The following is a 16,599-nucleotide window of genomic DNA, read 5'->3' as shown; positions in this document are numbered from 1 at the left end:
ATTCCACAGCATCATCATCATGCATAGGCATGACCAGAATTTGGAAGTAGAACCGAGCTCAGGTTGCCTCAGTGTGATCTTTCAAGCTGACTGTGCACATTTTAGTTTAAAGGCAAACAGAGCCGATTTGCAGTTTGGACAGAATCAGCTTTTGTTCTCATAACACTGGATGCAGTTTACTCCTTTATCCAGTCTGGGCTTTACCACCACACCAGTTCTTGTCCACAAAACTGTCTCCCCAACTTTTTTTAACAGCAGCAATCATTTAAATTCTCTCCAGCTGATATTTTATTTCAGGCAGGATAGTGGACAACACTTTTTCATCTTTGTGTCACCCAAAAGGGTGCAAAACAATGGCAAGATAAGCTACCCGCCCCCTCCCCCAACACAAAAATCAACATACTTGTACATCAAAATGTTGCTGTGTGGAGTCTCACCTCAGAGTGACCGAATGAGCAGGCGTTGTGAAGCGGGATCAGACCCCCGTCGTCCCGCGCGTGCACGTTAGCCCCCGTCTGAAGCAAGTGATCCACCACATCTTTCCGTCCAAAACCTGAGTGAAGATCAGACAGAGCAGAAAGCGGAGTGAGCAGGGAAGTCTGTAGTTAAAGGTACATTTATGCTGTTCAATTTATGTGCAATTTCACTTAAGCTGCATCAGTTTTCAGTCCCACTCCTACTTCATGTTAATTAACACTCAATTCTGTTTTCAGTTAGCACATTTTGTTCATTTGTTTAAAGAAGCAGTCAGAGCAGCTGCTTAGGAAAGTAATGCACAAGTGAAGCGTGTTGTGTCTTCACGAGAAACATGCAGTGACATTTGAGATAATCTGAGCCCTATTTCAGAAAGAGTTTGTCAAGCTAGAGATGAAGGGAAACTCTGGCTTTTCCATTCCATAAAGAGAACTAACTTTAAGTCTGTCAACACGCTGTTAACTAATTCTGAGTTTCTCTCCGACTTCTCCCTCCTGCTGAGGTAACCAAGAGGGGCTTTTTATGGTAATGATAACCTGCCACAGACCTGTCACTACATGACATATGACAACCCAAATGTAGATCTCACTTAATATATACTCTACATATGTCTGTTTTTTGGAGGTTTTTTTTTGCATAATCTGAACATTACTTGGGCATTTTGCAATTTGGCTGAGGGGTTGCCAGATAAATAATTAGAAAAGGAATACCATAGACTTTAATATTTGTTAATAAAGGCCACTGTTTTTAATTCTTGATGTGATTTTCTTGTGTATACAGGGATTTGTCAGTGCTGTATTGTGTGCTACTGCAGACACTGCACCCATCTACTGGCACATAACGTAACTGTCCAAATACAGAGCAGCTACAACTAAAACATCAGCCCTTCCCTGATTTATTTTTGCTTTTATGTGTTTCTATCCATAACTTTAAGACAATTTCCAAACTTGAAAATGCAAGTCATCTTTCTTTCTAGTAGTATTGTAGAAATGCAACTTCACCAGGAACTCAAACAGGGGAACTGTGGTGTTGTTATGGTCTGTTATTTGGGATTTCTGCAAAAGAGGCCTGTAACATTGGATGGCAGCAATACAAAAGGTGCTGTTTCTGCACTGTTGGAAATTACAAAACTACAAGGCAAAGCAGGTATCCTCAATATCCTCAAAGCAGGACAAAGCCTCCCTGTATTATTATTATTATCTTGTTATTATTAACAAGGCTTCCTTGTTCTCCAGAAGCAAGAATTGGGGGAATTACATTTGACAGCGGAAGTAAACATCTGACCAATGGTCAATAGCTCCATGACGGGGTGACTGATATACATTAAATGCTTTTGAAAATTAACTGAGATTTTTTGTTTTGCTTTGTTGGTGCATTTTCAAAACTTCTCTGCTAAAATCATCCTGAAAACTGTTGTGGTAAAACACAAGCTAACGGCCCCGTTCGGCTGTGTGTTTATTAGCTACTCAGTCCAACCCCCTACAAGCGGCTGCCCAGCAGGACTCTGCCAAGACCTTCAGCGGTAATTTTCGTTATGGTTACCTGCAGCGAAATGCAGGGGTGTCGATTTGCGTCCTGCCATGTCTTTAGCGTTCACATTCACCGCATCCACGAGTTTCTTCACTCTCGACACATCCCCGTTTCGACAGGCTTCAAACAGCTCCCTGAAAGCCCCGTTTGCACCGCTACTGCTGCTACCGCTGCTGCTCAGGTTACCGCTAGCCGAGTCGGGCGTAGAGCCGGTGCTGGTCCCGCTACCCTCGGTAGTGGTCGGGGAGCTAGCGCTGCTGCTAGTACTGCTGCTGCTGCTGCTGGCGGCGAGGGCCATAGCTGGGGAGGTAGTGGTGGGAGAGGCAGGGGTTACCTCACCGTCAGCCGCGTTCTCCATCGCGCCTCTGTGGGGAAACGAGGCGACATCGTCGGCGGGTGCCAGCGGAGAGCTAGACGGGGTGCCGGGGAGAGAGGAGCCACGGGGCGGGGAGGACAGCAGGGAGTTTGGCTGCTGCTGCTGAGAGGAGCGACGAGGCGTCGCCATTTTCACAACACAACAGTCCCCAGGTCCCCACTAGCAACAAAAACACTGCTGACAATTTCCTGCACAGGAAAGTCAAACTTCCGCTCAGCCTGAGCTACTGGATTAATTTGCATTTTCCTTGGACTGTATCCTCAAATACCAGCTCCCCCGCGACCCTGACGGATAAGCGGTATAGAAAATGGATGGATGGATGTATCCTCAAATATGTTTAATAAAGCTTTACTGAGATATGACAGGCATATAATTATCGACATTTATTTAAAATTACAGATTTCATATCCTATACAATGTGGCCTCTTGTTTTTTCTGAGGGGGAGCCCACTGAGCCTAGTAAGATTAGGGTTATGTTTAACTTTTAAAATAAAATGTGTATATTTCGCATCTTAAATTTGCTCCTATTTATGAGTGTCATTTGTGGTTATGCAGGCTGCACCTGCTCGATGGCACAGAGTGTCTGATGATGCTGCCAAGTTTATGGTTTTTTTGTAACAACTTATGTCTGCCAACAACAAAATTGGCAGACATAATAAAAATTTGTCATTCGACTTTGCTGAGTAAATTTGTTTGCTTTTTTTTTTCAACCTTTAGGTACAGACTAACAATATCACAAAATACATCGAAAATATCTGTTTTGGTACAATGTGATGTAGTGGAGCTGTTGTGTAATATAAGCCGTCCTGATTGAATACAATGTCGCCATCTGGTGGAGAGCATTGGTAATAGCTCCAGAACGCAGAAGCCACACAAGACCCACTGTTAACGATCATCACTCGTTAACAGTGGGTCAGGATATTTTAGTAAAGATACAACATGAAACAAAAGGTATAGGACAGACAAACTGTACAATGATGTACAGAACAGTATGTGGCACTAAACTGGTATATAGTATGTATAAACTAGTATAAAACTAGCATATATTATACAATCATATTAAAAATACATAAGCAAGTTAAACTTTCTGGTTGTCTTCATGCAGTTACAGAAATTTTACACATTTTTAAACATTTTTTTAAAAACATTTTACAATGATCAGCAGCTAATTTCACTGTTTTTTTAATTTGCGTAATGTATGTATTTGCAAAGAAATATTATTTTACTGTAAAACTTAGATAAACTGTCTTGACTCATTGACAGGTTACCACAAAGTTTAGTTTAGCTTTGTTTGCCTGATCTCCACTCAAGCTAAATCAAATTAAGCTATAAATTTATATTCAGAAATCTCAAGGTTATATCTATATCTGTGTGTAGAAACAGGCTTGTTTTACTCACCAAAACCCCAGTTCCTGCATATTATTGAATGTGTAGTTTTCTTGATCTGAGCTGCACTTCTACACCCCGCAGAAAGAAACCTGAGATCCCAGATGAAAACCTGCACAAACATGATGAAAACTCCAGATATGCAACTCTGATCTTTCTCTACAACCACCATTTCTGTGCATAAGCATGTTTGTGCTGTGCTTACACAAAAAACAATTTCTCAAGTAAAAAAAGGAGGGGGGATTCTACACTGACATACATGGGGTACAAATTACCTGTATGCTCATACAAATCATTGATAATGATGGCCCCGGATATGGAAAATGACAACCCGGAGTCACCTATCACACTGAATGAATGGTACTGTATGTAAGTAACAACAGGCTACTTTGTTTCCGTGAGTCATATCCATCAGTTATAGCCTTGTAAAAGCATTGTGCAATGAAATGGGATGTGAATAGAAGTGTCATGATGAATTTAACTGTAGATGTAGATTGCATAAAAAGCATGCAGCATCATTGTGACATTCAGGCTGTTCAAGTTTTGTTTCCAGTCCAGACTTAAAGGTGTGTTTAAAAAGCCAACCTTACAGCCAGTGGAAGTCATCACTGAGCCAGTAAATTACCACAGACACATTATGTTCATTTGAGGTCTTGCTGGATTGTTAATGTGAAATTTTCGCACCTTAAAATACATACACCTGTGTTGTACTGGTAGTCGTACCGCTTGTGGTAGTCCATTAGATATGGAAATGTACTGCTGTGTTTCACAAAAGATTCTCTGATTTGTGTCACGTGTAAAGTAAGGTGGCAGCTGATCACATGTGACAGTTGATACAACAATGATTCAGCAGAAGATGGCTTCATTAGATAAGAATGCCGAGTTCTCTCCTTTTGGTAGGTTCACATACCTCGCATGCTTCTTTTAATTGTCCTTTGTGTGTCAAAGCTCACACTCGGCCTGAAAAACAACGAAAACAAAATAAAACCCAATGGCTTCAAGAACATGCGACTGTTTGAATTTGTACAGTCAACGGCAATGATGTGCTTATAGATAGATGACTGTATTCATCCATGAGGGGAAATTAGGTTGTCATAGCAGTCCTGTATACTTAAATACAGTAAAACACACAATGACACAAAATACTGGGTATAAAAATCGAATAAAATACACTGAAGGGCACTTGTATGAAAATAAATAATAATAAAAACAGTATCAGAATATAACATTTTTTCAGAGTGCAAAAAGGTGAGAGGTAGATTCAGAGGTAGATGAGATATAAAGTCTTATGTACATTTCACACATTAAAAAAGACACAGGAACTGCTGCACTAATGGTAACGCAACCAATGCAACAATGCGCTCTCTGGGGGTATCATCAGTTTTTCTCAGGTAGTTCAGGCTCTTAGAAACTGAATCACTTTCATGTGAAAAAGTTGATAGCTTGTGAAAACAGGGCGCGAGTCTCACTCTCCATGTGTACATTAATGCAGTGAGAGTTGTTCATGTTTGGGGCTTTGAGCATGATTAACATGTACCCGTGAACCTCACCTCCTGAAGAGACTTGATTAGCATTTTTTGAATAATCCACTTTCATTGGATTACCAGACTGGTTTGGGAGGGTAAACCTCCAAAAGAGCAGGGATAGTCAGAGAGAGAGAGAGAAAGCAAGATAAACCAAAAGAAACAGACGTACACACAAATAGAAAATTGATTGAAGGCGAGAGGTTGTGAATACAAAGAGGCACAAAGGTATTTGAGTTATTATCAGGAGCGAATTCCTGCAGAACCACATTCCTACCAAAAATGTTTCCCACAGAGTCACGGTGACATCTTCCAACCAAAGCCATCAACATCATCTCTGACTCTGACTGTGCTATGCTAAATGTAGACTTCTGTATGTTTTCCTCAGCCGAGGCCCAAGTCCCACACTGTTAAATGTCATATTTAATATCAAGGATCAAGGAACTTTTATTGTCATACCAGCTCACATTTACACGCTTATGGTATGAAATTAGGACTCAGGTCCCAGGAGCAATAGGTAGAATATATATATATATATAAAAAGAAAAAAAAACATTCTGAGAAAAGAAATAAATAAATAAAGAAGCCAGTTTTAGCATGTGCAGCATAAATATGCATGTGCAAGTGTGTGCTAGTGTGAGGTAGTCCAGGAGAGAAGTCCGTATTGCACTTGTAGGTGTATTACTATTAAGTCATATTTAATACACTGTAAAGGGAATCACACACATGCCTTCAAGTGTGATATTTCTAAAAAGTCCCATTGCTGTTTTATTAATTGCACCCCACCCCTCACCACATTGTTAATAGTCCCACACGCCACGGCTCATCAGTGGGAAAACTGCTACTACTAATCATGTATTTTGTTTGATTACATGCTAGTCCATGCACACAGAGTTCGTTTCACTGAAGTCTTTTATCCTTTATCCTTTTTAACTAAGTTATTAAAACGGTATTTGGCTATTAAAATCTTTCATTGTAGACATCAAGTTCAAGGAACCACGACAATTTGGGTGAAGTGACAAATGGGTATAAATACAGAAACGTGAGCCCGCAGACAAGGCGCGTCCCTCTCCTGGGACTAAACATGCAGATCTTTTTCTTGTTCTTTATCACACATATTTGCATGATAAAAACCTTCGCCGAAACTCTCATCTCCTCGTTTTTGCTGCTTCAGAAGACGATATCGAGCTGCGCGTCTGGCTGCGCACGGCGCGCCACACCTGTCCTATTTGGGGACTGTGAGGCAGACAGGTGAGGCTAAAGCTCCGCCCACCGCCAGGTTTCAGTCAGACTTGTTTTTTAAGACCAGCTGTTGCTGTCAAAACTCACTAGCGAGTTTGGAAGTAAGCAGCATACACATCAACAACAGCAGCACCATGCCGGGGCGATCAGCGGACGAGTGGATCCGGTTGTCCCTCCGCACACCGGGCATCCTGATCTTCGGGATGGTTTTGGCTCCCTGTGGCTGGATCCTGGACCTGACCGCCACCGTGGCCCCAAACTGGAGGACCATCCACAACATCCCCAACACTCCGTCCGACCAGTTCATCCAGCAAGGCATATGGGACATCTGCAGGGCCACTTCAACCAGCTCGAGAGATGAGTGCAACCTCGAGGACACCACGTATTTCAGCAACCAGATCATCAGGGTCGCCCAGGGGTTGATGGTGGCCTCCCTAATCGTGACTCTTCTCGGGCTGGCCGTGGCCATCCCGGGTGTTCGCTGCTGGAAAGATAGGCCTAACTGGACAGTGGCCGGCCTGGGCGGACTGCTGATCTTCCTCTCGGGCGTCATGACCATCATACCCATCGCCTGGTACACCCACATCCACCGAGAAATCTCCTCGGTGAGCCCGCTCGCAGATGTGGAAGTCGGCTACAGCATCGTTCTGGGCTACATCGGAGGGATATTCGAAGTCCTGGGCGGCTTCGTGATGTTCATCGGGATCTGCCGTTGCTGCGGAGGTAAGAACAGAGGGGAGAGACGGGTTGAGGAGGTCATGGGCACCCGGTTCAGCCACCAGAAGCCGCCGCCGAGACGAGTTGAAGTCCCAAACCTGAACCGTTCCAGGAGCAGCGCCAGCAGCAGCGTGCCGTACTCCAAGGACTCCATGGATGAAGATGTGTCCTTCCCCAGGGCAAAGAGCCCCGCCCGGTCAGTCAACACCTCCTACAGCGGCAGACCCTACGATGCCGACTTATGAGGCGCAGGTAACCCACATCTGGAGACGCACTAAACACCCCAAAGGAGAGGGAAACAACTTCAAGATGGACATTTGTAAAAGGGGCTGAGGGTGGAAAATATTCTAAGAAGAACCCATGGTAATTAGACAGTGACTTCATAACATCACAAATCTAGTCCACTGTCAGTCAAAGTGTACCCATATGTAATATTCTGGAGAACTTAACATGAGTACTTTAAAGTGACCACACACTAATTGCTGAGTGATGTAGAATTATTATGAGGCCATAAAGTAACACTGTGGAAATATTTCAGTCGTACTCAGAGAACAAACAGGCTGACTTAAAAATTGGGAAATTACTGCAAATTCACAGTTAAGTGAAGCAGCTTTAAAGGCCAATTGAGTAAGAGAGTGTTTCATCATTAGTGAAGTGATTCTTCAGACATCTATGATAGTGTGAAAAAAGTGACAGATCCATGGCTGAAGTTTGATGTGACTGTAAATGAGACTTCTTATGGGCTCAGTTGGGTTATTATTAACGCTGACATTATGATAATACACCAGATGCCTATACATGAAGCAGTTATGGAAGGTGAAGGCATTCTGTATTATTGTAACAGTGAAAGATAGAGAGAAAACCTACTTTGTTTTGAAGAAAATTGATACCGAGTTGAAATTTAAAGTGGCTGTCTTTCACATTCTGCTGATGCTGAACTCCATTTGTAAATAGTCATGTTTAAGGAAGCATTTGCATTTTTTTTTTCTGTGTAAACTGCCCAATTTTTTTTCCTCCATTTTTGTGCGAATACTGTATTTTTATGCACTTTACGATTATAACCAACCCTGTAAGACAATGGGCCACCTGTTGAAAAAAAAAAAGCATCCTGAGGATCAACGTTGTTCTAAATGCTCTGTGATACAAGTGCTGTGTATTAAATGTGCATTGTGTTTTCTAAAAACAGATGGTCGAGTTCCTTTCTTCATCTTTACTCTTTTTGTTTTGCTTGGCTGGTGTAAAAATCATGTCAGCGCAGTGGGGTTAAATGTGTTGTCATAAGTTCGACATGTTTGTGAAGAGCAGGAGTGAAGCAAAAAAACAAAAAAAAAAGACTGCAGACTGATGGAGGCTTATTCGGCTGTGCGGCAGGGAAAGTCAGCTCACAACCATATTCTGATATTATCAAATGTGTCTGATGAATCTTGTGCAACACCTAAAAAATGTCATGTGTGTGTAATGCATCAGAAAAGTGAATCTAACATTTTACAGAAGCAAAGTAATGCATATTCCATCAGCTATTCATAGTGATGGCTTTCAGCTGTGTCACAGACAGACAGAAAAGGACAGAAGTTGTTATGGACACTAAACACATACTGACAGACTATGTTTTAGAGTTATTTTTCTTTCTTTGCCACCCTGCCCGCTCAGTCATAAGTATACAGAAAATGTAGCCTGACCAGTCTGAGAGGTTGGTTTCTTTACGTATCTTGTCTGACAACATTACCTCCTCTGTTCAAAGTGGCCTAACATCACAAACAAGGCTGCACTGTAGTGAACAATTGTCCCTCTATGGCTCCTGGTAAGCCCTCTGTAGTTAAACTGGCCTGCCACAAAGCAGCAGGACCTGTTGAATTCTGCAGCCAACAACAACTGAGTTAAAGCAAACGTTAGCAGTTTTTGTGCTTTTATACGTCTACTCTTCAAGTAGACATAGCGTTACTGTACTTGTGTTGAAACAACTCAAGAAATAGTTCACTTAACATTATGACAACACAACAATAATGACAGTCGATTGTGACAACAGTGTGTTACCACCTCTACAGGTAAATACAGGAGCATGTTTGAGAGCGATAGTGGTTCTGTAGTTGGTTCTGAGATTTACTTTGAGACAAGTGCAATGTTTTCTTTTATTATAATAAGCTGACTCAAACAATGACTATACAAGACAGATTGGGTGACGATAGATGAGTGTGGCACAATGAGTGGTTTGGAATGATAAATGTAATGATAAATGTTACCAGCACTGGAAAACATAATATATTCGGGCGTGATGCTTGAATTTAGTATTACACTGAAAAGTTGGTAGACTTACAAAAGATGAATTTAAAACAATGTGCGAATGAGGGCTGACATAAGCTGACCTTTAGTTTCTGTGTTGTTTCAAGCTCCTGAAGTGCTGGCTCCTACATTTCCCATAATGCAACCATTATCGTTTTACCCTCTAAGTGCCCATTTCTCTGTTTGTAAAGTAAGCTTTTTCATTTATTTGCCAGCATTAAAAAGACTAGTTAGCCTGTACTACTGCAGATAAGCCTTTCAGTTCCTGTTGAGCTTAGTTAACACTGAAGCCGATGCTGTCCGTGTAACTTAATCCCACAAGTTACACAGACAACGATACATGTTTTAGTTTACACACATCACACACAGACAGCTGCCTGTTTTAAGTGTTAATACACACTGACACCTTAAAGCAGCTTGTAAGAACAACTTAATGGTTTGGCATTGTGTTTAAAGGGAAAGAGCCTTGTCTCTCATGTAACATCCAAAAGAGCTGCAAATAATTCATGCTAGAACAAAAGGGGAAAATCTTTACTTTTCTAGTGACAGCCTTTAAAATCTTTCCTGTCATGTAGACCATAAGAAACAAAGCTTCGAGTCAATGAGTGTCTGTACTTTTTATTTGAAAGCTGGTGAAAACAAAAAAGCGTAAGTGCAGTAAAGTTGTTGTCTTATAATATAAAAGGTGAAGTAAAGGCATTTCTCATTTTAAACAGTGTTTTTTAATTCCAGTAAAGGTTTTTTATTTTTCCCACTAATGACCATCACTAGTCTTGAGAGAAAAATGTGTAAGTCTTTTTTATCCCCTCAGAACGAGCTATTTCAAGCACCCAAAACTAAAATATATGTGCACGCCTTTCCAGATCCTGTTTTGCTTCATTTTTAAATTCCTTTTCTGTCATCCATGTTTGGCACGGTATTGTTTAAGCTGTAAGCCAGGCTGATGTAACTGTCAGCCTGATAGCTTGTAGTGTTTATTTAGTCACCTTTGTTAATAAGATTGCTGCTGCATGCTATTTACTAGCAACCACTGCTATGTACTTTATTATTTCTTTTCTTTTTAAGTATTACCTTTATAACCAAACTTGCTTTGCAAATGCAGAACAGGCCTTGAAGAGCTCTCTTGACGGTGAGCAATACTTTTCTCACTATCTAAAAAAAAAACAGCTGTATATTTCCAAAACTCATTAACCCCGACACACTCAGTGATTCAACACATGATAAATGAATTACTGTGGAAAGACAAAAACAGAGAGGAAGATGAGATTATAGAAACTTTTATGCATCTTGCTAATGCTTTTGAGAATCATGAATTACAACAAAACATATAAAGCGTAGTTATTCAGTCAATGTACTAAAGAAACAGACATTTAAAAAAGAGCACAAAAAAAGCACTTAACACTGGCAATGCTCCTAAGACTTGATTCATCAGTAAGAGCACATCATGTAGGAGGACCACTAAGACGGCAGTCTGCAAGTTGACAATTAGGCAGCACATGATTTACTGTGAAAGCACATAGACACAGCAAGCATGAAACAAAGTGGACACTGAGATAAAGTGAGAGGAAATCTGCAGACACAACTGACTTTGCAAAGCTTCTGACCTTGCTTATTCTCAATGCTCAGGGAAACAGATCTCAAATCTCAGTTTGCAGGTTACTCAACAAACTGAAGACCCCTTTTTCCTTTTTTTTTTTTCAGCTGGGAGCAAACCTGAGTCTTCCGAAACAAATAAACGCAACAGGCATCTCGCAAGAGGCTGAAAGCAAAAAATGCAAAAGTGATGGTATGATAATGCAGTACACAAAGTACAAAAATCTCAGTGACCACAACTGATTAAAAGCATGCATTTCTTCATAACCAATCAAGTCTGGTTCCTGGTTTACCCTGTATGACATGGATTACTATGAGGAAAAACCTGAAGTTCTTCCTCTTGCTCCCTCAGTGTTACGCATATAATCACAGCACTCACAGTTTTTCACTATCACTATAACAGTCAGCTCGGCTTTCTATGTATTTAAAGGAAGCCACTGGTCCACCAAAGACAGTAATTACTATTAAAAAGTCAGTCAATGTGCGGACAGTCAAAATGCCCACAACATAAAAGTGGTTGCACCAGCTTTAAAAAGCAATGGTGTTAATTTTCTTTCAGCCACAATATTTTTCTATATAATTCTATAAATAAAACAATCAATCTAAAAGCAAACAAACAGAAAACATCTGTGAATTGGAGTTGGATTACATCATGTTCAGAATGTGTGGCTGTTCATGGATAATGATAGTGCACATTATCCACAGGGTTTTGATTGTGCTACATGTAAATTATGTTAGTGACAAAATTTCTTTCTCAAACTGATGTTTTTCAATTATTTTATATTTTCTATGAAAAATACATATTTCATAAACTTTCTACCTAAATGGATGCTGATGTAGAGTTGCTGAACAGCAATAATGCATTATGTCAACAGCTTGAAACAAGTCAACAGCTTCCTGCTGTGTTCTTCACGTAAAACCTCAATGCTTCAAACACGGCTCAATGAAAGGCCAGTGTTACACTCATGCCTGTAAACATCCCTTACTTGTCTCGATCTCATCTGTGATCTCCTTGCATAATATTTGCTTTTAATGAGTCACGTGTTTGGAGATATACTTTAAAATACACACACACGCACAAATTAAAGAAAATGTGTAATTGTAAGGCTGCTGCAGAAGGATGCTGACGGAAGCACAATATTGCCACTGGTCACAGTGTCATGGTTGACCTGAAGGAGGGGAAGAAAGTGATTATTTATTATTTTTGGGATCTCAGTTATAGTGGCAGAAAAGTTTCTGGCATCCACATGAAGACACATGTAACATGTTGTTGGTGTGTTAAAGGTATCCTATGGCGCTTTTGGCCACTAGTAGTGCTATGGAGCACTTATGGAGTCCTGTTTTGTTTGTTTTTTCCCTTTTTTGTGTTATGATTACTTGTGTACATTTCACATCCTGCCTCTACACAGTTGGTGGCAGTAACGCACCAACAAATCTAGTCATGTATAAACAAAGGTAGTGAAGACTGTTAGCAATCAAACATGGATGTGGAGGAATTAAAATATATATAAAAAATAGATGTCGATTGATGATGGAAATGCAGTTCAACATGTTTAGATCTGAAGATTACACACAATACATTTTAGTGAAAAACTTTTTAGGTAATAAAAACTTCACAGGGTACCTTCAAGTATGGTACACTTTTGCCATGAGTACATACTTCATTGTGAGTGTAGTCATTTTTACATCAAATGGTTTAGTATCAATATTAAATTCTAATACCTTTACATATGTTTTATTTTGTCAAACTTGATTCTCAGGTAACACACTTTCTCAAAATTGAAAGCATTTCCCAATAAATATCAAATGGCCAGATGCCTACCTCTGATATAATGGAGATTTATCCTCATTACACCGCAATATTGCAGCCATTTTTTTCAGTTTGCTGTCTCCTGTTGACAACAAACAAAACACACACAAATAATTTGTTAACATACTCTGATCTCATGTTGATATAACTGGTGTTCTGCCAAACAGGCAAATGCACAATCTAAAACTATAAGCATCCACTTCAGGCAGTTTTGTTCAGAATTTTCAGTTACAATTTTGACCAAATAAGTGAACAATTCAAAACAAATACAACATATATACACTATACAGACAAAAGTATCCAGACACATCTTTTTACGGGACTGTTTTTCAGGAGATGGGCTAGGTGTCTTACTTACTCCAGTGAAGGGAAATCTAATGTTTCAGCATACCAAGACATTTTGGACAATGCTATGCTTGCAAACACCTTTGGGATGAACTGCTCTACTGCCTGAATGTGCAAATATTCCTACAGAAATATTTAAAAATCTCATGGAAATCCCTACCAGTAGAGTGGAATTTGCTATTGCTGCAAAGCTATCTATGTATTCAGAATGTGATGTCATTCCTTGTTGGCGTAATAGTTAGTTGCCCCAGTACTATACACTATATAGTGCACTTATTTCTTAGCAAAATTTCAGTTCATCTAACAGTTTCCCTCTACTTTTAGTCATTATGCTAAGCTAAGTTAACCATATCCAGCTCTGTTTTTTAATGCACAGATGAGATTGATGTCATTCTTCTCATCGCACTCTTGAACAGAAAGCAAAGCATGGAAAAGCTTTTCTGTTGAAAGCAATTGTTGTTCAAGAAGGACACCACTGAGTTCTTCAGTACCTCTGGCTCTTCTTTTGTTTCTGCCTCAATTTGGCAAAGATGAAAGCCATAATCAGCAGGCCGAAGATGACGGCCAACACACTCAGGGTCAGTGGCAGGCTTAGGGCCCCGTTGACAGTGTCCTCACAGTGTTGTCCCCGGTAGCCAAGGACACAGTCACACACCAAATCAGTGCCACCACCAGGAGGTGCCACGCAGACCCCGTGGCTATTGCACTTAGTCTCTCCACAGGTGGGAAGGCTGTAGTCGATGCCTCTTGGTTGAGGAGAAGGGACAGGGGTTGACATCACAGAGGAGGGAGCTGAAGGAAGAAAGGACAAAGCAAGCTATTAAGGGAGCAAATGGAGAAGAGATGAGATGAATGGAAAGAAGCCACACCCTGAAACACAAGAAGGAAGATGACAAACAATCACAGAGCTCAAATGTACGTGTTGAAGTGTGGCTCAGTCAAACATGTCTGGAAGCATGTATTAGCTGCCCTCCTTTAACCCAACATGGAGAAAAAAAACAAGCATTGCAAACATGCTGCAAAAAGCCTCTAATGTCAGACCTAACACTGTGAGCCCTCAATCTGTGTTAGTGGCTGAACCTTTGTTATGTTGTCCAATCTTGATTTGACTGAACTTGTGTAAACTGATTTCAAGGACAATTTTTGATGGAAAATATTTTTCTGGTGGACAGTACTTTATAAGCTCTTTTACCTCATGGGGAATTCATCACATTTTATTGCTATATTCTTCCACATGGGATTTTTTTTTTAAATTTATTTGGTGCATTTCAACTTTCATACATTTTGTTGCCTGTAGTGATTGCATGCTGTGCTCAAAGACTGTGCTGCCTTCATGTTCCTGATTGAAATGCTAGAATCGCAAGCTTTAAAGATTGTAGTTAACATTTAAGACAGGATGCCTGAATTTTACATCATCCCAACCTGATGGGATTTGAGGATTGTCTATCTTAATATTCCCAAACATGCATATTTAATACCACATAGTGCTGTTTATAGATTTCTATCAGTATACATTAATTAAAGGAAGAAAGAAAGAAAGAAAACAAGATATTGTATGTAAATAGTAATGCTTGACTGTGTAGTTTTGCAGACAATTTCCACTGCCAACATACAATATGGAGCTGTCAGCTGCTGGGCTGTGTTGCATCTCACCTTCAAACATATTTTACTTTTAAATTTTCATATACAAATGACCAAAAGTGAGTAACAACCTAACTGCAGGTACACAGCAGTGTGAGAAACAACTTGAAAGATTACACATCTTGTTTGAAGATAAAATCAGATTTTTTTTATTTTTTTCTATATGAGAAACTATTTTTAAAAATAATCTACAAAGTTAGGTATACAGAGACTGATTTAGGATATACTAGCAAAATAAATGCATGTTAGAAGATGCAGGACCATTCATCGGAACTTACCATGAATATATTTCTTAGGAAAATTCAATGACACGTGAGACAGGAGCCTGATAACCGATAAATAAGTGCTGCTGGTGACAGTAGAAAGTTATCTTACTTCTCAAGTATCTGGTTGTTCAGGTTTCCTACCAATACAATATGGTTGTGCTCAACACTGGTTTCAAGACAGGACAGGCATATAGGATAGCAAAGAGTACAGCAACAAAGTACAAATGAAAAACATCTACTCACTTTTTATTCTTTGTAGTAGGATCGTCCAGGTGTCTGTGACTGTTTGTGTTAAAGGTCCTACAGGAATTTGAAGTTCCTCTTGCACTAAGGGAATCTGCAACAATAAGGAAGGAAGCGAAAGAAAACCGAGACCTGTGAATACCTGCCTGTTTTGTTCCCATAAATACACACTCACACGAAATCACCTCCTCCTCCCTCTGCATTATCTCTTACTGAGTCATGTATAAACACTCTTACTCACCATATAGCTGTCACTGATGTAGCAACTTTACATTTTACTAGGACAGTGCAGACTAATGTATGGCTTCAGTTAATTGCTGACTCATACTGACTCACAAAACTCATTGCTCTGGCATTCCTGGGAAAATGAGCTTAATTTGTGCGGCACCTTTCAGACAATGTCCCATGAAATAAGCATGCAGTAATGACACAGGCAAAGAAATGGTGCAAAAATATTAAATACCCATGAATTGGACCCTCACTTTTCCTAACGACGATATAACTTACACTTAAACATACACATGTTCACGCATTTTTACCCTCAGGATTATACTAATATAGAGTAGGTGTGTCTACCAGAGTAGTGGGGGGATGGGAAGAGGAGAAGGAGTAGGAGGCAAGTTAGAACAAGACTCAGCTGGTCGCCTGACTCGATGGACATGTCTGTGTAACATGCGACAGTTCAAACATCTGTTGTGTAGCCTAAGGAAAAAAAATAAAAAAGTAGTGTCAGTGCCTTGATTGTAAGGAAAGGACAGATCCCACTGACACTGGTGATCCCTAGATCAGACTTTTCAATTTCAGTTTCAGATTCTGTTCAAGACTTTGAGCAGAATCAATGACCTGATACCCCAAAACTAACTCCAACACTTGACATTCCCAGCAGCCTCAAATGTGCTTGGAGGGGGGAGGGGGATGACTCCACAAAGCAGACCAGAAGATGCTGGAGGGATTGCATATCCAGTCTGGGAGTGCCTTGGGGTCTCTAAGAAAGACCTGGATGAGGATGGAGATCATTATTTGAGTAAAGCTTGTTGCAGTCACTAAATGGACTGGTGGCACTTAGTTTTGACACCCCGCCCTACCCATAATCAAACATTTAATTGCAGCAGTCTTGGGTGAGGCAGTAAGCAAAAACAGTATGCAACCGGTTACACCTCTTAAACTAATATG

The 16,599-nt window shown here is 40.3% G+C and overlaps 2 protein-coding genes and 1 long non-coding RNA gene across 4 annotated transcripts in view; 1 reads left to right on the top strand and 2 right to left on the bottom strand.

The window, feature by feature from the left end:
* LOC124051205 (poly [ADP-ribose] polymerase tankyrase-1-like) overlaps window positions 1-2,586 on the bottom strand; it is a 74,888-nt gene extending 72,302 nt beyond the window's left edge. For both annotated transcript variants that reach the window (XM_046374283.1, XM_046374284.1), the window contains exons 1-2: window positions 2,017-2,586; window positions 438-553 (exon numbers count right to left, since the gene is read on the bottom strand). In XM_046374283.1, the coding sequence (XP_046230239.1) occupies window positions 438-553; window positions 2,017-2,509 (609 nt within the window). In that variant the 5' untranslated portion in view covers window positions 2,510-2,586. The remainder of the gene's footprint in view (window positions 1-437; window positions 554-2,016) is intronic.
* A 4,007-nt stretch (window positions 2,587-6,593) lies between these two features.
* cldn23.1 (claudin 23.1) lies at window positions 6,594-8,431 on the top strand. The gene has a single exon (XM_046374285.1). It carries the CDS (start codon window positions 6,666-6,668, stop codon window positions 7,491-7,493), a length of 828 nt encoding a protein of 275 aa, XP_046230241.1. The 5' UTR covers window positions 6,594-6,665; the 3' UTR covers window positions 7,494-8,431.
* Window positions 8,432-10,133: 1,702 nt separating this feature from the next.
* LOC124051207 lies at window positions 10,134-15,604 on the bottom strand. Its single transcript, XR_006841788.1, has 4 exons — window positions 15,427-15,604; window positions 13,768-14,068; window positions 12,944-13,013; window positions 10,134-12,290 (listed from the first exon to the last, which is right to left on the bottom strand). It is a non-coding gene; the product is annotated as an uncharacterized LOC124051207 (long non-coding RNA).
* Window positions 15,605-16,599: the final 995 nt, after the last annotated feature.

The sequence above is a fragment of the Scatophagus argus genome, chromosome 20 (genome assembly GCF_020382885.2).
Source record: "Scatophagus argus isolate fScaArg1 chromosome 20, fScaArg1.pri, whole genome shotgun sequence".
Lineage (NCBI taxonomy): Eukaryota > Metazoa > Chordata > Actinopteri > Scatophagidae > Scatophagus > Scatophagus argus.
This window is presented reverse-complemented; position numbering and strand designations above follow the sequence as displayed.

Bases quoted from the DNA above. Each gene is read 5' to 3' on its own strand.
- cldn23.1 (XM_046374285.1), top strand. From the start codon at position 6,666: ATGCCGGGGCGATCAGCGGACGAGTGGATCCGGTTGTCCCTCCGCACA.